General features: G+C 47.1%; 1 protein-coding gene across 2 annotated transcripts in view; it reads right to left on the reverse strand.

Annotated features, from left to right (window-relative positions):
* GAA (alpha glucosidase) overlaps positions 1-27,651 on the reverse strand; it is a 480,333-nt gene that overhangs the window by 349,362 nt on the left and 103,320 nt on the right. For both annotated transcript variants that reach the window (XM_069209906.1, XM_069209907.1), the window contains exons 4-5: positions 26,314-26,479; positions 12,887-12,983 (exon numbers count right to left, since the gene is read on the reverse strand). In XM_069209906.1, the coding sequence (XP_069066007.1) occupies positions 12,887-12,983; positions 26,314-26,479 (263 nt within the window). The remainder of the gene's footprint in view (positions 1-12,886; positions 12,984-26,313; positions 26,480-27,651) is intronic.

Consider the following 27,651-nt stretch of genomic DNA (forward strand, 5'->3'; position numbering starts at 1 on the left):
CTTCAGAGTTATAACTAGCCAGTCAGATCAATCTGGGAGAAAAAGCCCCATCAGCCAATCAGAGGGCCCTATTGGTTTTCTTTGTTCAATTTTCAGTGCTGCTAGATGGACCATCCAGATATTCCCAATGTTGTAATCCCCTTCATGACCACCATAAGCACCTCTTTACAGAAACATTTCTTGAAAACTGCAGATTTGATTTATGCACACTTTCCTAGTAAAGTTCTGTTTCTCAAATTTATTGTAATCCCTTTCAGCTCTTTATTAGCACAGCTAAGTTTCGTATTGGAATATAGGAAATCAACGTTTTGGGAACCCTCTTTTTCTTTGATTCACCTGATGGTTTGGCCCAAAACTTTCCAGAAGTAGCCCAACTTTTTTTTTTGTTTTTAACTGTTTGGTGAAGATTTGTCATACACCTCCAAAGATTTTAGCAAAAAAACTCTTCCTATGAAAAGTATAAACTAACCAACTACACTGTTGCATTGTCAAATCAATCAATCAGTAGGTTCTTGTAAAGCGCGACTTGTCACCCCAGGGGGCCTCTAAGCACCGTGTTGGTGCTGTGATCTAGCCCTGTGGGAGATGTTGGTCGAACAGCTAGGTCTTGAGCTGTTCAGGACTTGGATGCGAGGAAGGAGAAGGAGCTCCCTCTGAGATGTTCGCTGTGGATGCAGGGGACGTGGGCCTGGGCGAAGGTGGCTGATCGTAGTTCATTGGTCGGTAGGTGGAAAGTGAGGCAGTTGTTGAGGTAGGCGGGTCCAGCATTGTGAAGGGCCTTGCAGGCATGAGTGAGGAGTTTGAAAAGGCATCTGTGCTGTCCCGGGACCCAGTGGAAGGTCCCAAGGTGGGGAGTGATGCTGGCTCTTCATGAGAGATTGAGGATGAGTCTTGCCGCAGTGTTTTGAATGGTCTGGAGAAGGTTGCAGAGCTGCTTCGTGGTTCCGGTGTAGAGTGCATTACCATAGTCGAGGCAGCTGGAGATGAGGGCCTGAGTGACTGTTTTCCTGGTGGAGAGGAGTATCCAATAGAAAATCTTGCAGAGGGTTTGGAAGCAATAGGAGGAGACAGCATTGATCTGCTGCTTCATGGTGAGTTGGGATTCTAGGGTGATTCCTAGGTTGCATGTGAGGCTGGAGGGCGCAGGGGGTGGGGGCCAAGGGTGATGGGCCACCACGAGTCATCCCAGGGGAATGGCTTGTTTCCAAAGATGAGGATCTCTGTTTTGTCTGAGTTTAGTTTGAGGCAGTTGGCCTTCATCCAGGTGGCGATGTTGGTCATGGTGTTTTGGAAGTTGGAGCGTGTGGAGGTGGTGTTTTCCATGAGGGAGAGGATGAGCTGGGTGTCATCAGTGTAGGACATGATGTTGAATCCGTGGGTACGTACGATGTGATCTAAAGGGGTCATGTAGGCGTTGAAGAGGTTGGAACTGAGGGAGAAGCCCTATGTCGCGCCGCACCACGCGGCGCGAGCCGAACATTCGGCTCGCGCCGCGCAGCGCGTCCCCAGGACGCGGCGCGCCCCGAGCCTGCTCTGTACCGCGCGAGGCCCCAGATTTTACTTGGGGCCTCGCTCTGCCTTCTGTTGCGTCCCTGTTTCCCTCTGACCCCTCCTTACCTGTTCTTTTTCTTCTTTTTCTTCTTTGCTTTCTGAGGCATTTTTCTTGTCCTTTCTTTATGTCTTTCCCCCCTTCCCATATTACCTTTTTCTTCCCAGCATTCCTTGTTCCCTATTTTCTATGGTTTCTGTTCTATTCTGTCCTATGTACTTCTTCCCTATCTAAGATGGCGTCTTTACTTCCTGTTTGGTCATTTCCTGTTTCTTGGTATATAAGGGCTCTGTTTTCTCCCTTTCCTTGCGCTGCAACACTATCTGCTCTGATTGTGTCTTCGCTCCTGATTCTTAGCCTTCGGTTCTGAATCTTGTCAAACTCGTGTTTACCTGCATTTTTGTTTCTTTTTGATTTCTGGTTTTTTGTTCTTGTTTCAGGAATCCACTGTTTGGAGGTTTTTTCCCCTTTTGGGGTTTTTCCCTCTGGCACTATTTCTAAAGGGCACGGTCTGTTCTTGGCGGTTCCATTGCCTACAGCACCGTGGCTACTAGAAAGAGTCGCCCCTTTCTGGGCCAAAGCCGAACCTTCAAGACCCACGCCACAAGATCTGCGGTTTCCAGGCGCAAGCAGCACGTGAGTCGTGACACCCTAGGGGACACCACAGATGATGTCTTTGGGGGTGGAGACCTAGGGTTGGAGTTAGAATCTCTATGTTTGACTGGAGAGGAAAGAGGAGATCCAGTTGAGTGTGTTTTCTTGGATGCTGCTATGGAGTCTGGTGATAAGTGTGGTGGGAGATGGCGTTTAATGCTGTGGATAGGTCAAAGAGGATAAGGCCGCTGCTCCACTGAGGTCTAGGAGGCATCTGCTGTCGTTGGTTGGTGCGAGCAGGGTGGTTTTGGTGCGGTGGTCTGGGCGGAAACAAGATTGGGATGGGTTGAGTAGGTTGTAGTGTTTGAGTTAGGTTATGAGCTGGCAGGTTGATGGGCTTTTTCAGGACTTTGGTGGGAAACAGAAGGAGAGAGTTGGGCTGGTAGTTTTTGAGCTCACTGGGGTCCGCTGAGGACATCTTCAGAAGGGGTTTGACCTCGGCGTGTTTTCAGGTGCTGGAAACGGTGGCTGTGGCGAAGGAGGTGTTTAGGATTTCTGTGACGGGTGCTCCTAATGTCTCCTTTCCTAGGTTGTAAAAGTGGTGCGGGCAAGGGTCTGCAGGAGATCCGGAGTGGATGGATGTCATGACGGTGATGGTGTCTTCGGTGGAGAGCTGCTTCTATTCAGTGATTCGTCTGGAGTGTGGAGGGGTAAGGGGGTAGAGTGCAGTGGGCTGGGGATCGAAGTTGCTGTAGATGTTGGTGATTTTGAGGTGGAAGTAGTCCAATAACTTCTAGCAGAGGGCTTGGGAGAAGTGGATGGCGTTCTCTGTAGCAGAGGGGCAGAAGAATTCTCTGACTAAGTTGAAGAGCTGTCTAGCATGGTTAAAGCTTTCCTCGATGCGGGTGGGGAGTGCTTCTTGGTCTCTCCGAGTGAGGATAGACCTGAAGGAGTTGAGGTTGGCAGGAATTTTGTCGGAGCGTCAGTGTCTCTCTAATTTCCTGCAATTTTGTTTGAGGGTCTGAAGTTTGGGGGTAAACCAGGTGATTTGTTTGGAGAGTCTGTTGCAGGTGGTTTTCTTCAGAGGGGCAACTGTGTCTGCTGCTGCTGTTGCTGATGAACCTGGGTCTGGTTGAGGTATTGTGGTGTTGCTCGACGGTGAAATGTAAGATGTGGTGGTCGGTCTATGTTACTTTGGTGGTGTGTGTGAATCTGGTTCTGTCACATGTGGAAATGATGGGGTCCACTGTGTTTCCGGCATTGTGGGAGGGGTGGAGACTAGCTGGGAGAATCCGATGTTCCTCAAGTTTTCAATGAGCGAGGTGGAGTTGACATCCTTGGGAGTCTTCTAGGTGGACATTCAGGTCTCCCAGGAAAATGCAGTGGTTGAAGTCAAAGGACAGGGAAGCGATGAAGTCAGGGATGAAGTTTCAGAAGTTTGGATGGGGTTGGGTGCTGTAGGCAAGGGGTTATCTGTTGGTGGTATTGGCATTGGGTTTGATCCTGAAGTTGAGGTGTTCCATGATCGGTGATTTTTTGTGGTCACTCGAGGCGGTGCAGTGGAGGGAATCCCTATGATGATGGTGATGCCTCCACCATGTCTGTTGGGGCAGTAGCGGTAATCATCTTGTATTGGGGGGTTCACGGTGACGATGTTTGGTGTCAATGCAGGGATGAGCCATGTTTCAGGGAGGTACATTATGTCAGGCTAAGGGTGAGGATGGTGTTCTAGATTCGATGGAATGCTTTCAGAGGTAGTGGGCATTGAGTAGCACAGTGGAGTTGTGGTTTGATGCCGGGCTTCCGAGTTGTGGTGATGTTGTTGGCTCCTATGTCGCAGGAGAAACTGCAGTTATGGCAGGAGATGGGGCCACTAGTGGTCAGAGGAGTGGTGATGCAGTCTGTGTTGTGGATCCTTGGCATGAGGTTTCGGATCTCGTTGGAGGAATTCTGGAGTCGGGCTGCAGAACCAGGGGTCCTGCCACTGGGCTAGGGCTGGCGCACACGGGCTTGCCTTTGGTGTACCTTTGGCGAAAACACCATTAAGTAAATGCTGGTGGGGACGCAGTGGGAGGAGGGCAGGCGAGGGAGCAGGGTGGTGAAAAAACAGCAGGAGCAGCGTCGGGGGCTGGGACACTATGAGCACAAAAGCTGGACTAAAACAAATAGACAGTACAAGGCAGAACAATACAAGGCACAGAAACAAGACGGGCACAGAAGGAGAAAAAGATGGGCACAAACAACTGGAGTGCAACGAGGAGCAGCACAAGGAAAGACAAGACGGGTACAGGAAAAAAGGGGGCGCAGGGAGAGCGCAGAACCTGCCACTGTGTTTTATGTATGCAGGAAAATACCCTCTTTCTTGGCATGGTTACCGACATTTTCTGCCTGTTGTCAGTGTGTTTGACTGTGTCTACTAGGATTCTGCTAAACTGGACCCCAGTAGTTTTGTACCTTTTTCTTCCCACAATTGGCAAACTGGTCCCCCCAGGTAAGTCCCTAGTAGATGGTACCTAGGTACCCAGGCACTAGACTTTGTGAGTGCGGGGACGCCATTTTATGCGTGTACTGGACATAGGTAACTCTGAACTAGGGCATGTTTGGTATCAAACATGTCAGAATCATACCCCAATACTGTTGCAAGTATTGGAAGTATGATTCAATGCACTCTGGGGGCTCCTTAGAGGACCCCCAGCATTGCTACCACCAGTCTTACAGAGATTTCCGGGCAGCCAGCTGCTGCCACCCCTGAGAGGTTTCTGCCCTTCTGCTGCTTGATCTGATCAAGCCCAGGAAGGCAGAACAAAGGATTTCCTTTGGGAGAGGGAGGTAACACCCTCTCACTTTGGAAATAGGTGTGACTGGCTTGGGAGGGGTAGCCTCCGCAAGCCACTGGTTTGCTTTAAAGGACACATTTGGTGCCCTTTGTGCATAAACCAGTCCACAACGGTTCAGGGACCCCACCCCCCCAGTCCATGCTCTGGGGCAAAACTGGACAATGGAAAGGGGAGTGATAACCCCCTGTCCATCACCAACCCTAGGGGTGGTGCTTAGAGCGCCTGCAGAGGGTCCCTGGGTTCTGCCATCTTATTCTGAAGGTTGGCAGGGAACTCTGGGAACATCTGAGTGGCCAGGCCAGGCAGGTGATGTCAGAACCCCCTCCTGATAGGTTCTTACATGATTAGGTGACCAATCCCCCTTTCAGGGCTATTTAGGGTTTCTCTCTTGGGTGGGTCCTCAGATTTGGCTTTCAAGACTTCAGTAGGATTCCTCTGTAACCCCCACTTCAACTTCTGGCCACTGTGACTGGACCCTCTAGGAACCGACAACGCTGCAAACAATGAAGAAGAGTCTTCTGCAACTTTGCTTCCACGTCTCCTGCCAGCTTTGCAACATTTTCCTGGCCGTCAATCCACAGAAGACAGCACCTCTTCTGTCTGCACATAAAGAATAAGGAATTTCCGTTGGAGTGAAGGAGTCACTCCCCTGCAACTGCAGGCACCTACATACAGCAAGAGAAGACCGCTGCGTGGATCTTCCCTCATTTTGAGCTGCATGGATCCTGCATCACGGGTGGTGGTCCAGAGAAGCCCTCTTGGTCCTCTCTGCCAGCTGTCCAACTTTGGTGAAGGTAAGCCCTTGCCTTTCCACGCAGGACAGTCCCCTCGTGCAACGCATCTCTTGCAGCTGCCAAGGCTTTTTGGCATATCCTTCAAGGGATCTTCAGGCGACATGCAGCTCCAATACCCAGCACTCCTTTCTGCAAAGCACAGTCTCCCTCTGTGCTTCACCGGCAGTGTGGTATCCTCTTTTGTAGTGCTGTGTGGACTCCTTCTGAGACTCCTGTGTCCCGCCCTTGGGAATCTTGCGGGGGCTACCTCTGCTCATGTGGACTCTTTGCAACACTGAGGGTCCCCTGTGACCTTTCCCTCTCCCCCGGGTTGAGTCCTCCTGGTCCTTGTTGGTCCCTGGCAGCACCACCTTTCCACTAAACGTGAGTTTGCCTTTGCCAAGGCTTGTTGGTGAGATTCCTGCACCAACACCAGTCTGCAATCTTCACTCCAGCATGGGAAATCATTTGTATCCATCAGGAACTCTTCTCGGGCTCCAGGGCTGCAGTGCTGACCTGTTGTTCCTCACTGCTGAATAACTCCTGCAAATACAGCTGGTTGGGTAGTAGCCCCTACTCCTCCTGGACTCCACTGTGACTTTTGGACTTGGCCCCCTCTCTCCACAGGTCCTCTTCTCCAGGAATCCACCGCTGGTTTCTTGCATTCTTGCCTGGGTGTGTTTTTCTTTTCTTCCTTTTGGGTGGTTTGGGGAAAATCCACTGATTTGTTCCTGCTTTACTGGTCGCTGGGGGGTACTGTGTTACTTACCTCTGTGGTTTTCTAGTACTCCCAGCTCCCCTCTACACATTCCACTTACCTAGGTGGGGGTCCTCTGTTCGCATTCCACTTTTTTAGTATATGGCTTGTGCTCCCCCTAGGGTCACTTTGGTTATTGCTATTTGCAATGTTTTCTAACCTTTTCTAAGCCTATTTCTGATAACTAGTGTATATATTTAGTGTATTACTTACCTCCTGCTGGAGAGTTGCCCTTCTAGTAATAAAGTACCTCTATTTTTGTACAACTGAGTGTTTCATGTGTGTAAGTGCTGTGCGGCTACAGAGGTACTGCATGAGCTTTGCATGTCTCCTAGATAAGCCTTGGCTGCTCATCCACAGATACCTCTAGAAAGCCAGACGTCTAGACACTGCCTACACTTCACAAAGAGGAGATACCGGGAATAAGGTGTAAGTACCTGGGATACCCACCACACACCAGGCCAGCATCTCTCTCACACACACACACACAAACACGTTGATTCTTTAAACTCTTCCCTGCCTGACCAATGAATACAGGGAACACTATAAAAGCAGCACTCATGGGCACTCACAACCAGTACTTTAACCAAGTGCACTTACACCTCCAGCACTCACAGAACGCCCTACTGCCTGTCAAAGGATGGTGGCGGCTTTTTGACCCCGCCAGTCAACACTTCTTGTACAATAAAAAACACTCCTGGGCTCATCAAGTACAGAGAGGTTTCCTAATGAATCACTTACCTTGCCAGAGTGTTCATACTTAGTGTGATGTTTACAAGTCCTCAAATGATCCTTCAGGTTAAATCCATTGTTTTTGTAGCTCTTCCTGTAAAGGTCTCATTTCCAGGCATACAAGAGGGACCAGAATGATCGCTGATGACATAATGCCCAGAAGTGAATTAAACAGATGCACTGAAGCTGACTTTCTTCTGGAGAGTTTGAGAGCCAGTTAGTTAAGTCTTCGTTGCCTGTCCTGAGACAGAAAGGCTTTGTCTTGGACAGTATCTAAGGCTGCACCCAGGACATTATCTAATTGGATGAAGTAGTTAATGATTTCTGGCAATTTATGGTGAGACCTAGTTTGGGAAACAACTTTAGGCAAGCCTCTGTGGCCTGAACGCTTGAGATGCAGTTGATGCTTTTATTAGGCAGTTGTCGAGGCAGGGGAATACCAGGACACAGTCTTTCTAAGAGTCTGCTACAGGCGCTAGGCATTTCGAAACAAAATGCATGGAGCTTAACGGGGGCAAAATGGGCGGACTTTGCTTCACTGTAGCCGGCCCCATTACCAGTTCATAGGTTTTTGCAATGTATGGGGATGTTGAAGTATGCATCCTGTAAATCCAGAGTTGTCATGTGGTCTCCGTGGCTTAGGAGATGCAGGATGTCAGAGAGGGTGACCGTGCGAAAGGATCATTTCCGTAGTTACTGGTTTAATTTCTGGAGGTCTAGGATGGGTGACCACGCCCCTGTTTTCTTTTTAATTAGGGAAGAAGAGGAATAAAAACCCACTTCTGGGGTTGGGGAACTTTTTCTATTGCTCCTTTGGCTAGCAAGGTGAGGGCTTTTTTTCCTGAGTAAGTGAAGACAATGTGTGTGCCCTCCCATTGGTGGAGTGGTTGGCGGTCTCTCGAAAAAACTCCAAGGTATGATCTTAAGTGACAAGATCTAATACCTATCTGTCTGATGTTATTTGCCGTCATTGCTGGAGGAAATTGGTAATCTTCGCAGCCAAAGTTTCTAAAGGGTTCAGGTAGCCGGGACCTTATTAATGTCACTGTTTGCGGTTGGTGTCTCGACTCTGGAGGATCTGATTCCTACTAGGCCCTTGTTTGTTGTATGCCGCTGTGGAGGCTAGCAATAGGGCTGTTGGTAAGAGGACTATATTGTGACTGGAACAGCTGATACAGTTAGAAGCGCTAGTATCCTCTATACGTTGAGAAGCCTCTTCCACATGCTCCACGCAAGGGCAACTTTAAGTGTGTACAGATTTAGCTGTGTCTGTTTTGATGGATAAGAGAGCATCATCTACATTTTTGCCAAAAATGGTTTCCCCATCATAAGACATATCTAAGACTTTGTACTGCATTTCTAGGACGAAAGTTCTCGTTTTGAGCCAACCTTGTTGCTCAACACTGCAGTTCCAGCTAGCTGCTGAAAGCTGGTGGAAGCTATGTCCATTGTGCAGTCTATGATCTCTTCTTACGTGCACTCACCTTCCTGCAAGATCTTTGCTGCCTCTGATTTTCTGTCCTCCAGCACCAGTTGGATGAGGGCACTGATGTCAGACCACACCTGTCTGTTGTAGCAACCTAAAACAGCCAGGGAGTTGGACGCATGAAGCACAGATATGGTGGAGAATCTCTTTCCTATATTGTCCAAGCTCCTGCCTTCCTGGTCTGGTGGAGCAGAGATAGGAGTAGAGGAGGTTCTTAGAATGGCATTAAGACGCTTGTGAAATAAGAGTCTTGCGTGGAGGGGGCGTGGACAGCAGCGCATGGAGTGAGACGACTCCCTGAATGCTCCAGCAGCCCAGACCCCATCCGGCCTCATCCTGCTCCCATTTGTAGCCCCTGACCCAGCAAACACCCAAAAATTGATTCCCCCAGACTCCGAGGTGCCTTCTGTGGCCCCAACGAACAAGCCGACCAACTCTATGGACTGTAGTGACACTCAGGCCTCCAGCAGCAAGGAGAACAACATGGCAGCCACCATTTGTGATGCCGGCTGGGTTGATCGGAGGTGGACTCCCCAGCATACAGACAGCATGGGCTTGGTGGATCACCTGGTGACATTGCGGCCTTCGCTGGGGGCTACGCACTGAGGGGCAGTGAAGGGGGCAGACAGGAGGAAGCAGAACACCCTACATTGGGGCCTGCATGCTGCAAGTAAAGTGGGCCCTGCAGGACCGGCAACATTTGAGTGCACTGTACGGGGAGGACCCCCCTCCCCTGAGTGGATAGACTTTGCCTCTCCAGGGTCCTGTGCTCACTGAAATAGACTGCCTTGAGGCCTGGCCCTCTCCCAGCCCCCGAGACGATCAGAAGAACCCCAGCTGGCGGCGGGCCCATAAGCCACGGCCGGTGGTAGGGAGCCCACCGCGGACACTTCAATGCTGCCCACCAAAATGCAAAGCTGGCCTCACAAAGCAGATAAAAACTCACTGCAACCCCCAAGGGGGCCCTTCCTTCCCCTGGACAAACTGCTCGCGACTTTCCTGGGCACCGTACCTGTTAAGTGACAGCTCCCTTGGAACCTAACCCCGCCACCCCGCCTCCTGGGTCACTTATTGAACTTGACAGCCTTGAAGCCTGGCCCTCTCTTTCCATTCCCTAGGAAGACTGAAGGCACTTCTACTGGTGGTGGGTCCACAAGCCACAATCAGTGGCGGGAAGCCTGCCGGGAACACCTGAGACTCTACGGGCCAATAAGACTTGAATGAATCCCTCGAAGAGGCCCCTTCCCCTCCTGGATTGACCACCTGCGACATCCCTTGGATCCTCATGCCCATTTAACACTGACAGCCTCAGAGTCTGAGCCCGCGCCCCCCACCTCCTGACAGGTATAAATACACCCCAGCTGGATGCAAGCCACAATTACGGTGAGGAGCCTGGCACGGACACCTTAATGGCATGGGGGAGCTTAGGGGCCTTGGTTGTCGGCAACGGAGACTGAATACAAAGTACGCAGGGACTGATTGTACCACTGGAGCGGCACACCACAACTGAGTGACCCCCCGACTGGTAAGACTTTTCCCCTCACCACCTGGACTCTGCTTAGACTGTGCTAGCACGGCCACTTGAGACATCAGTGCTCAGATTCCTGGAACTCCCATGATACTTTGCCTTCTCTCTCCCTGGGTGCTCTGTTGTTGGTGGTGGGCAATCTGGTGAATGCTGCCGGCCGCCACCTCGGCACTGGGTTGTTCCCACTGCCCTTCTCTGGCACTGAGGGTGCCTCTCCCTTCTTTCTTCTAGAGAGATGTGAATCGCCACACGGCATCACTTGCACAAAATGTCCTCTTACTTCATTATCCGATATGGATAAACACACCTGCAGTGGAGACCTGACTGTGAGGGGATAGCGCGCCTGGAAGAAGCAGCCGTTCTGTCAGAAGGCGATGACCACATGGCCCTGGGACGCCTATCTCGACCCCCCACCCACCCTACAAGATCATCCTGCAAGCCATCACTGCCTCTTGTGAAGCACCTGAGATGAAAATGGACACCCTCAGCACTGACCTCAGCCTGTTACAGAATGCCCACAGATGACAGGCAGAGAGAGTAACAGCCACAGAAAAAGACACTGCAGAAGCACTTCCCACCCTACATATGGTAACTGGACAAGGGACACCATGCAGGCATAGCTAAAACACCTGGAAGCCAGAGCAGAAGACGTGGAGAACAGAACGTGCCGCCACAGTATCTGCATGGTCGGGCTCTCCGATAGGGCCAAGGGTGTGGACATAGTAGCATTCCTAGCGAGATGGATTCAAACAGAAGTGGCTCCTGAAGGACTATCCTTCCTTTTTTTTCCCCTTTGAACGCACCCACAAAGTGTCCGGGACACCATCACCTCAAAGGGCCCCTTCACACTCCATAGTGGAATGACTACTCTATTACAAGGACCGGAACCACATTCTGAAACAAGCAAGACAACGAGGGTCGATAACTGTTGATAATAGTGAAGATGTTTCCTGACTTTTTCCGTGAGGTCCAGCGGTAATGTGCCTCCTTCTTAGAGACAAAAAAAGAAACTACGGGAAATTCCAATCTTGTACAAGACGCAATTTTCTGCCCGGTTTGCGAATGTGTACTCCTGAAGGTGTTCTTCCAATGTCCGACGGATGTTTGATCCTGAATCGACCAACAGCTGTAGGCCAGACCCAGTGGAGAGTCTCGGCCGAGACCAGGAAGGTGCAAACCACGACACCGTCAGAGCACCGTCCCAAACTTCTCCATCACCCAAGGAGAAACATCAGGAGAGGCAAAGAGTTGTCGAAGCAGTGGCATCGCTGAGCAGCTCCAGCTCTGGACAATCCTCCTAACTCTAGGGGACCGACCGAGGGGAAGGGGCGGGGGGGGGGGAACCACAACTCCTCCTTATCGGAAACATAAGGAGATAACTTAGAGTACCTCACCCGTACCATAACCCGGTTCACATGAACCTGAAATGGAATACACAATCCTCCAGGATTTCCACCTGGCCACTTAAACCTGAATCCCTAAAGGACCCACAAGTCCGGGAAACCATTTTGGAGAGAATGCATGACAATTTCGACAAGTACACTGGACCCCGTGTATGATGGAAATAGGAGTCCATAGGAGGTCGCTCTGCGAACTCGTTAAAGAGGAACAAACACTAAAAGAGGCAGAACTGTACCACCCTGAGTACCCAGAATCCCAAACATTTCTCACAGCTAAAGAACGGATTGCAACACACAACAAAAGATTTTGCTCATTTGATTTTAGGGCATACACGGAGCGGTCACATGCAGAGTGCGACCGCGCCAGCCACCTGCTAGCATCGCTAACTAACCCCACCAGGAGAGGCTCACCCATAGTAGAACTCACCTCTAGCATGAGAGCCGCACTTTACTCCCAAGCCAACATAAACAACCGTTTTGCACATTATTACCAAGACTTCTACACTAGCAAAAGACCACGCAATACCCTGTGTGCCTCCCTGGCTTTGTCTCAGGGACCTTTCTTGTCTGTCGGGCGAGGAAGTGAGGGACTAGGAATGGACATCACCCTACTGAATAAAGCTCAGGGAGACTCCCTTCAAACGGCTTGCGGTAGAAGATCTAAGGGAATCAGTCTTCTTGGGCATATTCTAGAGAGTGCTAAAGCTAGATTGGCTTAAGTTTGATCCTTTTTTTTAAAAAAGGACATAGGCTATTAAAGTGGTTTATCATTGCCATTATAGCCCATGATAATGATACATACTGCCTTATTATGTTACAGTGGGAATCCCAATTTGACGACAGGAAACGATTCGAGCATATGAATCTATAAAGGATCCAATACTGGAGAATTATATGTTCCAGATCAGAATGTCTGGATAATTCTTTCACTTGTGCCTTGATCATTAATGTTAATAGGCTTCAAGTACATAAAAAGATTTGTCCTGTTGTGCACTGTGTAAATAACATTCACAGTAGAATTAACATAGGTAACTCAGTTCCCTGCAATTAAAATGTTCAGCATAAATCAATACAATGTAAATATGTGTTTTTCCTGAAACATCACGATTCTAATGCTAGCATGACTGTGTTACTCTCATGGATGAAAGAACTTGGAAAGTGACTTAGGGATTTTACTAGTATTCATTGGGGTTATACTTTTTGGAGCCTGAGCTGAAAAAAGGCACTCACCCATTGCATTGCTGTTCAAAAGGAAAACACCGTGGGCTGTTCCCCCTTCTTCCAGGGACAGGTAAAATGGATGTGCTCCATATAGGTTGTAGAACTCCTGAAAGCAGAAAGCACAATTTTGTAAATGGGGGGATAAGTTAAGTGGCTTGCTCTCCTTATTGCCTAACAACATAATGTAATCATGGCTTGTCTGGCTTTGGGAATAACTAAAGAGTACTTCGTGCTTGCATGCTCTTAATCTTGTTCTGTGCCAAAGCAATGACACATGTACAATGTTGATGAACAAAGTTGCGTTCTCACCAGTTCAAGTTAGTGTCCTTGCCAAATGTGTCAATTTGGCATTTAGGGGATTCAGGAAAAACAAAAGTATATAACTGAAAACATGAACTTTTTTTAAATTTTATTTTGTACTATTTATTACATTTTTAAATGGTTGAAAACAAAGATACATTGTACATAGGTACGAGAATTATCTTCATTACACATGACATCAATATGCAAGTGAGTAGAAGAGTTGCTGTTTTCCAAAATGATAAAAAAAATTGCAAATAAATCTTTAGTATGGTACGTTCATGAAGAAGTCCAGGTATAAAGAATGGCACTAGAGTGAGATATGCCCAAAGTCCGGTGATTTGGTGGATTGGGGCAGGCCAGGAGTAGTCTGTAGAGACAAATAGTCAGGGATATGACTTCAGTGGGAGTTGACCAACTCCAGGGTAAGTAAATAATCTCTTAGTGGTTGACATATTTCCTTGGGTCTGGAGGTATGGGGCTGCAACTGTGTGTAATGTTCGCCAGTTTTATCGCAGTGAATCATGCTTTTCAGCCAGGCAGAGTTTGCGGAGCAGTGTACACTGCCCCAGTGGGGCGCAAGTTCAGGTTTTGCCAATAGGAACGCAATGGAAGCGCACCTACAGACATTCTTGGGGACATAATGGATGTATCCCAGAAGCGCCCCCAAGGAGGTGGGTGCAATCATAAGAAAATATGTTAACTACCTGTAACTGCAGTTATCCAGTGTTGGTATATTGCATGGATTCACATGCTTGAATCATTCACCATCGAAGCGGGAGTCCCATCGTACCTTAGAACAGTAGTATGTAAGAATCACATAGGTCATAATGGCAGCAGCCATCAATTGAATAGCCTATCTATGTCCTTCTGAAAAAGAGCCAAACTTGACCTATGACCAACCAGACGTGAGCACCCTGTGGAACACTCCCAAGAGAGGCTTTTTTTTCCTCAGATTTTCAAGCACAAGAGTGATGTGCCTACTGAGGTAGAAGGTGAGCCTCTAAGGGGAGAAGGGTGGGTCGCATGTGAATCTATGAAAGATACCAATACTGGATAACTGCAGTTACAGGTAAGTAACTTGTTTTCTTATCCAGTATTGGATCTTCCATAGAATCACATGCTTGAATCAGGATAGCAAGCAGTACTTAAAATAGGTATTCCAACCTTAGTGGATGGTGGGTAAATATATAAACGGCACTGAGCCCAACACTAGATGGCAGGACCTGTGCAAAACATGTGTATCTGCAGCTACACATGCCATCAAACGGAAAATGTCACTTACCCAGTGTACATCTGTTCGTGGCATGTTCCGCTGCAGATTCGCATGCGCCCTCCTCCCCGTGAGCCTGTAACCGTTTAAGTTACATTTAAAATTTGTACATATGTATATACATCTCTATTCCGTTGCATGGACACCTCTTTATTTAAACTCTATCACTCCTACCTTACCCTCTGCGGGAAAACAATCTAAGATGGAGTTGATGCCCATGCGCAATGGAGCCGACATGGAGGAGTCACTCGGTCCCGTGACTCGAAAAGACTTCTTCGAAGAAAAACAACTTGTAACACTCCGAGCGCAACACTAGATGGCAGGACCTGTGCCATCGAACATATATATATACACACACACACACACACACTATAAATACATTGTTAAATTACATAAATACAAAAATATTTATAGTAACATGATCACAGCTTATCATAAAAACAGGGTCACATAACTGAAATAAATGGCACAGCACTGCTTGTCCTGCTGCCGAATTGTTGAGGCGTACTGACTCCAAGCAGTAGTGCTGCATGAAGAATGGGTAGTCTTCCGTGCTGCAGCCCAGCATATCTTTTTCAATGACATGCCTGTCAAAAGAGCAGTTGAAGTGGACACTGCCCTTGTGAAATGAGCCTTAGGCTTCATGGTCTGTGGTTTGCCTGCATTAGAATGGCAGAACCGAATAGTTTGTGAAATCCATCTTGCTACCTTAGCTCCTTGACTGTATGAGACTAACAATTGTTCTGTTTTGCGAAACTGCTTTGTACAGTGGAGATAAAATTTAAGACATCCTATGTCTAGAGAATGTAGAGCTCTTTCCGCTGGAGTAGTTGGATTTAGAAAGAATGTTTTAGGATGATGGATTTGTTGAAATGTAGGAATGGTTCCTGATTTGTTAAAGGTTTGATGTCACTGACTCAACTGGTAGAGGTGAGAAAAAGGAGAGTAGTGATCTTCCCAGTGAGATAGTTTAACAGCTTTATGTATCGGCTCGAATAAAGATTTCATTAGCTGAGCAAGAATGTTGAGATTACATTCTGGAGGAGGAGGTCGCACAGGAGGGAAAGTGCAAGATAACCCTTTCATAAACTGTAATGAAGAGCCAGACAGAGCATAGAAACGTCTTGTTAGCACCATGTGAGTATCTTGAGATTGCTGCCAGGTGGACCTTTACAGACGCAAAGACTAGTCCGGACTTGGCAAGCGAGAGAAGATAAGGTATGATTTGCTCAGGCGAAGCCTGGAAAGGAGGCAGATTGTTTTGTTGACACCAAGCACAGAATCTCTTCCACTTCATTTTATAAATCTTGTTAGTATTTTCGGCTAAACCTCTAGAGTCTCTCTCTACATTCTTGGTCGCTGTTCATGTTTCTGAATTCAGATAGTGCAACTGGGGAGAGGCTGGTTCCGATGTAATGTCTGCCCTTGGTTCCTCGACAGTAGAGGTCGCTTTTTGGACAGTAGAATGGGCTTGGTCAAAGATAAAAGAATCAGCTCCGTGAACCAGTGTTGTCTGGGCCACCTCGGAGCTATTAAGATGAGATGACAGTGTTCCGTCTTCATTTTCCTGACAACCCTTGGAATCAACGGAAAAGGGGGAAAAGCATATGCAAAGATTCCAGATCACCACATCAAAAGAGCATTCCCCCATGATCCCAGGAAAGGATATAGACTAGCGTAAAACTGGCATTCGGTGTTCTCCTTTGTCACAAAGAGATCTAGAGCTGGTCGACCTCAGCATGAGAAGATCTTATTCACCTCCTGCTGATCCAGCTCCCACGCATGACAACTTTCTTCTGGCCTGCTGAGTGTCTGTGAGACCATTGTTGACGCCAGACATGTGTTCTGCCAGGAGAGAAATGTTGTTCAATGTTAGCCAGTCCCAGAGAAGTTGAGCTTTCAGCAGAAGGGATAAAAATCTTCAAAGGATCAACAACTAAAATTAACCGCCATGGCTCTAAATATATCCCCAAAAAAGTTAGTTTCTGTGAGGCTGTTCAAGTCACTGCTGGGTATGATTTATTCATCAATAGATCTGGTGCCTTTCGCAAGACTGAAAATTAGATCACTGCAGGAAGAACTTCAGTTTCATTAGGTCCAGTCTAATCACTGTTAGCAAGGGTGGACTCGCAGCAATCACGTTTCCCAGGATTCAACACTCCTAGTCAAAGTTCCAGGCTTTGTCATTACTACAGACGCTTCCCTTGAGGGCTGGGGCAGTTATTTACAGGACATGGGCATCCAAGGAAAGTGGCCAAATAATCTAAAACTGATGCACATCAATCTCTTGGAACTGAAAGCTGTCAACCTCACACTGAAGGCTTTTCTTCAACGAATATCAGGTTCATCAGTGCTGGTTCGCACGGACAACATGTCCGGCATGTACTATATAAACAAACAGGGAGGACACCCTTGTAATTTTAATGGTGACTGCAGAATCAGTGAGATTTGTAGTGGAAGAGGCGATAGAGTATTGTGGCACTGGTACTCCTTTTGTTGGATCTAGTGTCGTAGTTGTGGACATCGTCGATGATACGGCTGTTGACAATGGCTCCGTCAGTGGTGATGTCGACAATAATGCGGTCATCAAAGATGTTGTCGTCGAACGTGTCGTCGTCGACTGTCTCTTTGTCGACGGCTGCATCAACGGTGCTGATGATGATAATTTAGTCGACGAAGGCTTCATCAACGACATACTTATGGAAGAGTGAGATTACTGAGATGTAGACGGTGATGATGTCATCATCGACGATTCAGAGGGGAGCTTCGCCGACGGACGTTTGTTCTTGATTGGCGACGATGTTAGATCCACTGTTTGACAGGCCTGAACCAATAACCGTCGTTGTTGATACTGGTGTGTGTATCGCAGTCTTCGACACTGTAAGCGACGGTAAAGGCCTCATCGACGAGACGGTGCTTACCACTGTTGTGGTGGTGGTGGTGATCGGAGGCATCGTTGTCGACTGGACTTCTGCTTTGATGTCGACGGCTCAGATATAGGAGAACAATGATGAGGAATCTCCTATTTCTTGTAATAATGAGTAGATGGTTGTGATGAGGCTGACCCAGTGAAGAGTAGATGTGATCTCTCCTTTGAAGGGTCCTTGTGGTGAGCTTTAGCAGTCTTCCTGCTCTCCTCAGAGTGCCCCTGGTCAGCAGATCTTGACACTTTTTGGGGTCTTGAAGGATTGTCACTGTCCTCACCTTAAGAACTTGCCATCACCTGCAGCCACAAAAAAGTCTTCCTTCTCTGTCCCTCAGAGTCTTGGATCAGAAAGTACGATAGATCTTACAGTCTTTCGCCTTATATTTAGGATACAGGCAATAAAGGCAGCCCTTATGAAGGTCATCAATATGAAGCCTTTTCCAAGCACAGGATCTACAAGAGCAAAAAGGGCATTTTTTGGAATGGTCTGACATGTCTTTAGATTGAGACAGATTTCCTCAGGAAAACACTGAGCAGAGCGACTCCTTCACACGAAGTGCAACAGAAAATCCGAGGGAAAAAACCTCTCTTGGGAGTGGTCTAGAGGGTGCAGGCGCCTGATTGGTCATGGGTCAAGTTTGGTTCTTTTTCAAGCGGACATAAATAGGCTATAATGGCAGCAGCTATCGATTGAATGGCTTATGTGACTCTTACATACTGCTTTTCTAAGGTACCGTGGGATTTCCACTTCGATGACGGGGAATGATTCAAGCATGTGAATCGAGGAAAGATCCAATACTGGATAACTCTTGTCATAGTGAAGACTAGGGAGAAGATGGTGGTCCAGTATTGTCCTGTCAGTGGGCAAGTCCAGGTTAGGTGTGCACAATCCACTTTCGTGGCATGATATTGGAGGCATTTGAACGAGCCTGTGGGATTGAAGCCCACTAGTCCTTTAGGCATTGTGTAAGCTTGGTGTAGGAATTTAAGATGTAGAAGTTTTTGATTGATAGATATGAGCTTCTTTTGAGAACAGCAGTAATACCAAACTTTGTTGGAGAGTTGGTGTTCCAGATCATTTAGCCAGGCTTCCCTAGCACGCTTGGAGAATTCAGGTTTCAAGGCTGATCAGGTCCGGTATAATAGAGACCAATGTCCTGTGTCAGTATCCAAAATAATGAGTAACTATGGAAAGAAGTCTGGAGCTAAAGGATACAAGGGTAATCGGGATTATAAAGTATTGTGGAGTCGCCGAAGAATAAAGCGATCTATATAAGAGGTGGCATGAATGGCCATCTGAATAGACATCCCCCAAAGGTGTGTAGATCATGGTGTTGTAAGGTGTGTTGAATTAGTTTCATGCACGTAAGAGGGAGCCAGGAGTTATCGATTGGGGCAACTCTGAAGAATAAAGGATGCCTCCTCCTAATGTATAGTGGAGTTTCTGCCATGCCTAGCTGGTAGTGAGAGGGTTTGTATATCGGAAAGGTCCAAGGGCATGCCTTTACGTATTATAGCAGATAATGGCAGGTCTCACAGTTGCTCCTTTTCCGATTTGAGATAGGGGACCCGGGCATCCCGGTGGTACCAATGAAAAGCATATTGGACTGTGCAGCGAGATACTATAGTTGGGGGTCTGGTACTCCAAAACCTCTGCACTCATAAGGGATTTGCGTCCAGCCCATATGAGCCGTAGCAGGAGACCGCTTCGAGTGGTAAAGAATTGCTGCATCAATGCTATGGACATATTAAGAAAGCGCGGTTTACCCCTTGCTTGTGTGGTGGTGGAATCCTTCACATTGAAATTCCCCCCCCCCTTTAAGGATAAGGTCCACCTCTACCGGGCCCATGAGCGAGTATAAATCCTGAAAAAAACTCAGATGTATCTATATTTTAGAACAGCAGGTGAGAACATTATAAGCATTGCATCAAATCAAGGGGGATTAATACAGTGATAGCACCCAGGATGGGCCTGTCAGTAAGAAGTATAGGCAGTGGGATAAGCAGCCATCAGACATGGAATGACTGAGATGTAGGGGTTGGGGGAGCGGGAGCACTCTGGAGTATGTTGCCTGGAAGAGGGGTTATTCACAGAATGTTGTTTGCAAAAGTCTGCCACGTCTCCTGGATTATCAAAACGGTGAATCTTCCAGTTGACTTCGATCCATAACCGTGTTGGATACAACATAGCATATTTGAAGCCTAGCTTGCGCAGTGAGTTTTTGACATCAGAGTATTCACGGAGCGCAGTCCTGAATGGTAAAGTCAGGAACTAATGAAGTGGTGGAACAAATATATTGTGGCAGGCCGTCTTCACGGGCCAGCCTGAGTACGATGTCCTTGTCCCTGTAATGGAGGAGACGTGATGATTGGACCTGCACCTGCTAGCGGTCTCAGACCCAACAATCTGTGTGCAAACTCCACTACGAATGTAGGCATGGAACTGCAGCGATCAAAAAGGTCTGTAAGGAGTTGTTCAACGAAACTATCTGGTTGCACCATATTTGTAGATTCAGCAATGCCCAATATGAAGATATTACTTCTACAGGGCCTCTACGCCCTCGTTAATAATTGCTACCACTTTAGGATGTTTTCCCGTTTTTCCAAGTGCTTCCTCATGGTTGTTGCTCCATCCTCTTGTCCAGAAATGCGCTCGTCAGCACCATCAAGTCAGATGGTTTGGCGATCCAGGCGCTCGCCCATACAATCAATGCGACTGGTGAGAGCGTTGAAACAAGCATCGATGGACCGACAACCGTCTCAGAGTTCTGTCATAGCAGCGGTGCCATTTGTAGATTCAGAGCCTGCATTTCTGTCTGGGGTGTTCATCTGTATCTGAATGTGAGCCCTGGCGTCAAGCAGGTTTGGACTGCTTGAAGAGCAGTTTGCATTGTTTCCGGTCCCAGAGGCCCATCATGGAGGCCTAGAATTTGATACGTACAAGTCTTGATAGTTAGTGAGGGAAAGTTGATACTGTAGTGGCTTCTAGATATGGGGGATGTCCAGCACCTCCAGGCCAAGTCGTAGTTCCCAATGGCAAGTATGTACTTTTGTGGGGAATAATCTTTTTGTCAGAGCAGGGAGCTAGATCAGCCTCAGGAGGGAGCCGGGTGCACTGTTGGAGAAAAGGTCAGAATCTGTCCTGCGTGCCATCAAGGGATATCGCCCTCCAGTCTTGGAACCCACTACTCAATGTGTACGACGTGGCCACTCAGCGGCAGGAGGTGGTACACATGGAGCTGTGCGAAGGCCTCACGCTCTCCCCCGCCCCAACTCACCCCAGCGCACTCTGCACAGCAGGTAAATCATGAGCGGCTGCGGTGTAGTAGGGTATGGCGTGCCTCAATACTAGAGGTTGAGCATGAAGTGTATTGTCAGCGTAGCCAGTGTGCTTAGCTAGCACACGTTTGAAGACAGTTTATTTCAGGGGTTGACAGAGGCTGGATTGGTATCGAGAGGTCACGTAAAGCCCCGGGTAGGTGGAAACCACATAGTCCCAGTCTCAGCACTGTAGGTATGCTGCAGCGATATTGCAGCACAGGGGGGAGGCAGACAGCAAAAGAATGGTGGATGTAGGGCGCATCGGAGATCGAGAGACTCAGCAGCAAGCTGTGGGATTAGAGCACTGGCACTCATGCCCCAGTAAACTCTACTGAAGAATCTCCCCCGCAGTGAGGTAAGGGCTCCCTCACTGGGTGATCGTTGTGATGTCCTGAGGCCGCAGTACAGAGGAGCAGCTCACAGATGCAGTGTAGGGTGAAAAGCGCAAGCCGCTGGGGATGACTTCAGATGCAGCCAGGAAGGGGCAGACTGGCTTGCAGAGGTCCTTAAAAAGCTTTCCCCCGGCACTCAAGTGTGGGATGGAGGGAGAGGCCTGTGGCATCGGCAAGACTCTATGGTCTCAGCCTCAGGTTCGTCCGCAGTTCCTGTCGCTGTGCGGCCACCAAAGCAGTGCCGGACTGTGCAGGGCCCCTCTAGAGGGTGGTAGTTAGCAGGCAAATTTGACGCTGGTGTACATCTCCCACCCCCACCCCTCCTCCGAAAACACAGCCTTGATGGCACCAAAGATTGTTATATCTCAGATACCATACTGTATTGCAAGTAATGTTTTATGTTCTCTTTTTAGGAGGAATCAAAAGAGCATGTCATAGGTGATTTAGATCTGAATAGAGAATAACCACTGGTGACGTTAAATCCCAACAACACAGTAGTATTAACAACTAAGATTTAATTATTAGTGGGGAGAATATCAACCTTTACAATAAACCAATTGCAAAGTATAGAAGGAGGATCATCACAAAGAGAAAGAAGTTTAGATAAGCCCAGACTTGCATATCCAGAGAGACCACCCCAAACTACTGGGTAGTCATTAATAGCACCTGCGGCCCAGTGTGGGTGAATGAAGCATATACCCAAATGATAACATGATTTAATAGTAGAATCTATTCTTGAAGCTCTAGATCAGGAGCCTGTTAGAAGCAGGGACAGGGCAAATATGTAGCAGTGGCTGCACATTTGCGAAGGGTATTTCATATCTTGCGAATGTGTGATTTGTGAAGGGTATTTTATACCTTGTGAATGTTTGTCTGCAGTTTCAAAGTCTGCAAGTCCCAATTCATAAACAGGATTTGTATACAGGATGCTAGACACAAAAAATGTATTCACATTTTCAATCCAGCCCTCCATGAGTAACATGTGGTAAATCTTTATTAGGACTGCCTTGAGTGTTAGTAAAGCAATTAGGGCTTGATAGATGTCCAAAAGCTTCCAATAGTTGATGTGGGGTCCAGGTGCCCTCAACAGTCAAAGGGTGGATGTGCACTACCCACCCTGCGAGTGAGGCTCTGTGCTAATGTTCACTTGGAGAAAAGGGCATTACCTGCAGAAGGGGGTGTGGGGGTCGGAGAACTCTTGCAGAGCAACAAACTGTTGCTGTTCCACCCTATAAGAGTGCACAGAGTCCTATCCTTTACCAACACTATATCCTCCCAGTGACCCACCCAGCTTGTGGTCATTGCCTCACAAAGCATTGCAGAGGTGGGTGCATGTGCAGCCTGGCATGCAGCACTAGGACAAAGCAAGAAGCTTTCATCCCCAACAACCTCATTACAGTACAGAATATCCTACCTGGAAAAAGGGCAGCAGATTTTTGGGTGCCCTATCTTGGGTGTGGTATGTATTCCTGTAAACAGTGTTTAGGTTTACCCCAGGAAGGGCTAGAGCTGTTGGGGGAGGAGGTGTTTTTTTTGGCATTGATGGTGAATCTTTACTTGTGGAGTTACGACACCACCGGAGTCTGTTTCTCTTTAATATTAAGAAGCAGAAGAGCACCCTTTTGCTGCACTGGTGTGGAAGCACCAGTTGAATGGATTATTTCCTTAGGAGTGCCTACACCTCCCACTTGAGAAGCTGATGACCTGGTCTGAGTACGTGGTATCGTGTGAACTCTTGAGGTGTGTTTTTTTGTGGAACCCTAGGCATTACCCCTACCGTACTACTGAGAGCACCTATCTGTTTGAGGTAATTGCCTCCTCTGGAGGGATGACACAGAACCTGTCTTTCCCTCATAGGTGTTTCGTGGTCAGGGGTAATGGAAAGGGTAATAACTTGTTTGAGGCTGTAGAGCCCCAGCTGGAGCTACCTCAGGCCTTGCCTCTGCCATTACCTCTATAGTCACCACTTGCGTATGCTTTGGAAGGACGCATGCCCGAAAGGAATGTTGCTCGCAGCCCTGCTTTTGGGTAGATCCTGTTGCCTTGAATCTTGGGTTGATGTTCGCAAAAGGTGGGCCTTTGTGTGGAGAACTGAAAGGCAACCATGGATATGGCAATACCTGTGTCATTTTATATTTTTCTAGCATGTCAGCAACCTGAGTGCTAAAGAGATGCTATCCATCAAACATCATTTTAAGTAGGTACCTTTGCACCTCTGCCGGAAACCTGTAAAGGCATTGTGGCAAAGAAGGATGCTGCTGTTAATGCCTCTGAAGTCAGTGTCTGCAGAAATTAGGTCACATAATTTTTGCACTAGATATGATCTTGCCCTTCTCCACTATAAGTTCTCATCTATTCCTATGTGCCTCTAGAAGGAAATGCAGTACCTAATCAACACCTCTCAGTGATACCTCTTTTAGCGGAACAGCAAGCCAATGGAATTTTCAAGGCACCAGCGTGTGGCAGCCATTACTGCCACATGCGTGCCAGGAGTTCCACTTGATCTCTTTGTCAACTAGGGGGTCTCACCCATTGCCTGCATTGAACCAAGTTTGTACGTGTACAACTAGCGAGTATGGTCGAACTTGACCAAGTAGTACCCTCGGGTGTCCGGAGCTGGTTTGAGCCTTTCTTCTATTGTAGGGCTGACAAAACAGGTTTTCACTTGCTCCTGAAAATTGTTAGTAGCAGACCTTAACAAGCCCTGAAGCATAGGGAGGTACTAAACCATTTGTTCAGTCTTTCAGAGAGTCTCCATAAAAAAAAATCATCCTTGTCCTGGACAATGTACATCTTCACTTTGTGACAGTGGGTGGCCCTCTGAATTGCGTTATAATAAACTGTGGTGACATAAGGTGGGGAGGGTTTAGTGGGGTATGGTTCTAGGTAAGGTTCAATATTGGGATCCGTACTGTAATCTTCCCTTGGGTCATCCACTTCCCTGGGCTCTAAACACTCAAAGTACAGGTCCGGATAATGATGATAACCATCTGAGTCTAAACCTGAATGGAGAAATTCAGGAGAGGTCTGTGATCAAAGAGGCTGTGCAGTGAGGCTGTGAATTAATGCAAGGACATCAAAGCAGTAGCACTAAAGGGGAATTCCTAGAGCAGGAGGCAGGCAGTGTTGTGCTCATGAAAGTGTCCCTAACCCTTTTGGGCCTTGGAGATGCTGGAGTTTCTAATAGGAATTACTCCTCAAAGGTGAACACTTATCGGGGATGCAGAAGCATGAATATGTGGGCTCTGGAGGCTTGGCAAGAATCTTCCCAGTTAAAAAAAAACAAAAAAGTGGATAAAAATAGGCTTCTGCTTAGTGTAAGGGACTTCTGACAGCTGAAGTTGCAGAGATCCCTTGGTGGGGTCAGATCTCCATGTTGAGGTTTACAACAGTGCCAGTCTCAAGGCAGGTCCAGATGGGCCTTTTGGGATTAACTGCATCTCTGAAGCTGTGGTTTGGCACCTCAGGGAGGACTGCACAATGTCAAGAAAGGTTTTCGAGATTGAATTTTCAGGGCTAGACTCAAAGACTGGAACCTCTTCTGGCTGGATTTGGGGCTGTATGCTTTTTTCCCTATGGATCAGTGCTCGGTCTTGGGCACTTTGGAAGACAAGCTGAATGACACTGCTGCTTCTGCAGCAGGACGGGGGTGAGGGGGTTGAGCTTTTTCACAGAGTACTTTGTGGCGGAGGACAGCCTGCTCCTGCTCGATGTCGGAGTCTTCAGAGTGCTCTCTCCCCCATTCAATGAACAGAAAGTTGTACAGGCTTCCTTCCTCCTCTTTGGTGCCAAACAGGTCTTCTGGCCCAAAAATATTGGGGGTTTCAGGGAAGGTTTGTCGCTGCATGCTGTGATGCACCTAACTCCCTTACTGTCAGTGCTTGTTGTGATTCAGCAAGGGACAGATGTTGCACACACACTGGCGGTCTGACCACAAGTACCTGACATTGCACTTATAGCAAAACTGGAAAGGTGTCTGTTCCATAATACCTAAGCATTCTCTGGAAGGAGACCTGAAAGTGTCAGCTGTGGGGGTGGGCAATTGTGGAGGGTCAAGAAGTCATTGACGTAATGTCTCAAATGAAAGAGCTTGGGCATCAATGAAGAAATGGCTGATTGGGCACAGTACACAATACAACTCTTTTCAAAGTTGCTGGGATGGAGAACTCAAAGTCTGGACCCATAGAACACAGCAAAACAAGTTAGCGGTGGAGCTCTCACTCAAACGTCGAAACCTACAACCTGGGGTGGAGTTGTTGTCCTGGTGCACTGTGGACCAAGAGAGGAGTTGCAGCAAGTTTTGTGACTCCAAATGTCTGAATAAAATCAAGTTGCAGATGTCTAGGCTCTAAGAAACAAGTTGCAAATGTCCAGCCTCTAAACTAGATGGTAGTAGTATAGAGAGAATGTGTATCTGCAGCCACACATGCTACAAACATTTTTCTGTATATTCTCAATATTAAGGTTCAGAATCGTAAAGCAAATGTCATCCATCATAGGCATGGGAATGTTCTGGTTTGTTGTGGGAGCTTTTTGATGTTCAGTCTGAAAGGTGTTCAGGGATCCTGCAAATGATATCTTCAGTGCTAATGAACAGTAATGGGGACCTAATTTATTGGAGTGTGTTTAAAATATATTCTTTCTAAATATGACTCAATGAATGATAGCAACACAAAAGGATGATGGACGGAGTGTTGAAACCTTTCAAACACTCACCCCCAGTAACAGATCTGAGTTTAATCCATAGTTCTTTTGCTCACCATGCCATCCCAGTTTGGACCTAGCCATATGCAAATCAGTCTTGACCCCGTTCCCCATGGGAACAGTCCAGCCCGAAATGCCAGGGCCGGTCCTCCCTGGACTGGAAACAAGCATCCTGGGACTGGTTTCAGAGTATCACCCTTCATCAGCCAGGCTAGTTGAATCCAGAGGCACAGTGAGCAAGGGAACCACGTCTGGGCATATCCTTCCCAATTAGGGCAACTTTAGCAACACAAAAGGATGCTGGACGAAGTGTTTAAACTTTTCAAACACCCACCCACCCCCAGTCACAGATCTGGGTTGAATCCATCATTCTTTTGCTCACCATGCCACCCCAGTTTGGACCCTGCCATATGCAAATCAGTCTTGACCCTGTTCCCCAATAAATGAAGGCATTTTCTGGGGAACAGGCAATAAGTTGGCTTACTTCTTAATAGGTTGTGAATAAGTTGTGAATAGCTACCATTGGTGCTAGATCTCGTGCCCATAGAGTCAAAGTGTTCCAGTTGAAGCTGTGAAGGAAGCTGGCACGATGCTCTCCCACACCATAGAGGAACAATGAAGGAAGGGAAGTGGAGATCTGTAGAAACTGATCAGCAAACATCAGGGGAGCAACCGTTGTATTAAGCCTGGGTAAGAAAAATGTAATGTTACTATAAAATACATATGGCAGAGCAAAATATAAAAAAAGTCTGAAGCTGCTGTTGAGAAATGTTTGTATTATTGACATAAACTAAAGATTAGACATGACATGCTTTAGTGCAGCGTTTATTAAGATTAACTAAACAGTTGCAGTTAATACATTATACGGTAATATTTGGAGAAAATGGTAATGCTTTTTTTTTTTTTTTTTTTTTTTAAAGAGGTGGGTCAATAAACTACTATCCACTGATGTGCGCTGGCAATGCATGCAGTCCTGGGGTATACCAATGCCCAGGCTTGACCTGACTTTGGTGGTCAGGGTAGAGATGGAAGGGCTTTGTTAATCGGAACCCATTCACAAGGATGTCAACAGAGGTGATGCGAGTTGGCATCCTCGTGTACTGGCTGTTTCAGGGCTCCAGCACCCATGATTATGAAATCTGGATGACAAAACTCTCAATTCAAAGAACACTATGTGTGTGATAAAATAGATAGAGGGACACAACATGAGCTTTTATATTTTACTTGTAGTTACTCTGGTGTGAGGATTCTCACTAACTCCTCAGGGGGCACACAAACATATACCATCCTGATTAGTCAGTAAAACATAAGCAGTGTAACATGCTGACATTTTTTAATATAACCATTCAGTGAGGATCATGTTTCATGTAATGCAGACACACCTGTAATAAAGCTGTGGGTTAAATTGTCTGACATTTTTAATTAAAGCACCTATAGGATGTATCCTTAGGATAGTGGAACCCAGTGCCTACTTCACAACAAAAGGTGCCAATACCACTCAGCACTGGATAGGCAGAGACAGTACTAGAAGGGTGCATTGAATGGGAACAATTAGGTGGTGAGAGACTGGTGACAATTTACTTCTTTCATAAACATCTACGTGGAGAAATACAGGTGGTCAAAAGATAGGAATGATATATTATATATATATATATATATATATGTGTATATATATATATATATATACATACACTAGCTCTTGCCCTAGCAAGGTGTTCCCTTTCACGTTTATTACTACTTCAATTCTTCTGCTGCTTTTTATACCTTTTTTATGCCTATATATATATATATATATATATATATATATATATATATATATATATATATACACATACATACACACACACATATACACACT

Source organism: Pleurodeles waltl, chromosome 10 (assembly GCF_031143425.1).
Source record: "Pleurodeles waltl isolate 20211129_DDA chromosome 10, aPleWal1.hap1.20221129, whole genome shotgun sequence".
Taxonomy (NCBI): domain Eukaryota; kingdom Metazoa; phylum Chordata; class Amphibia; order Caudata; family Salamandridae; genus Pleurodeles; species Pleurodeles waltl.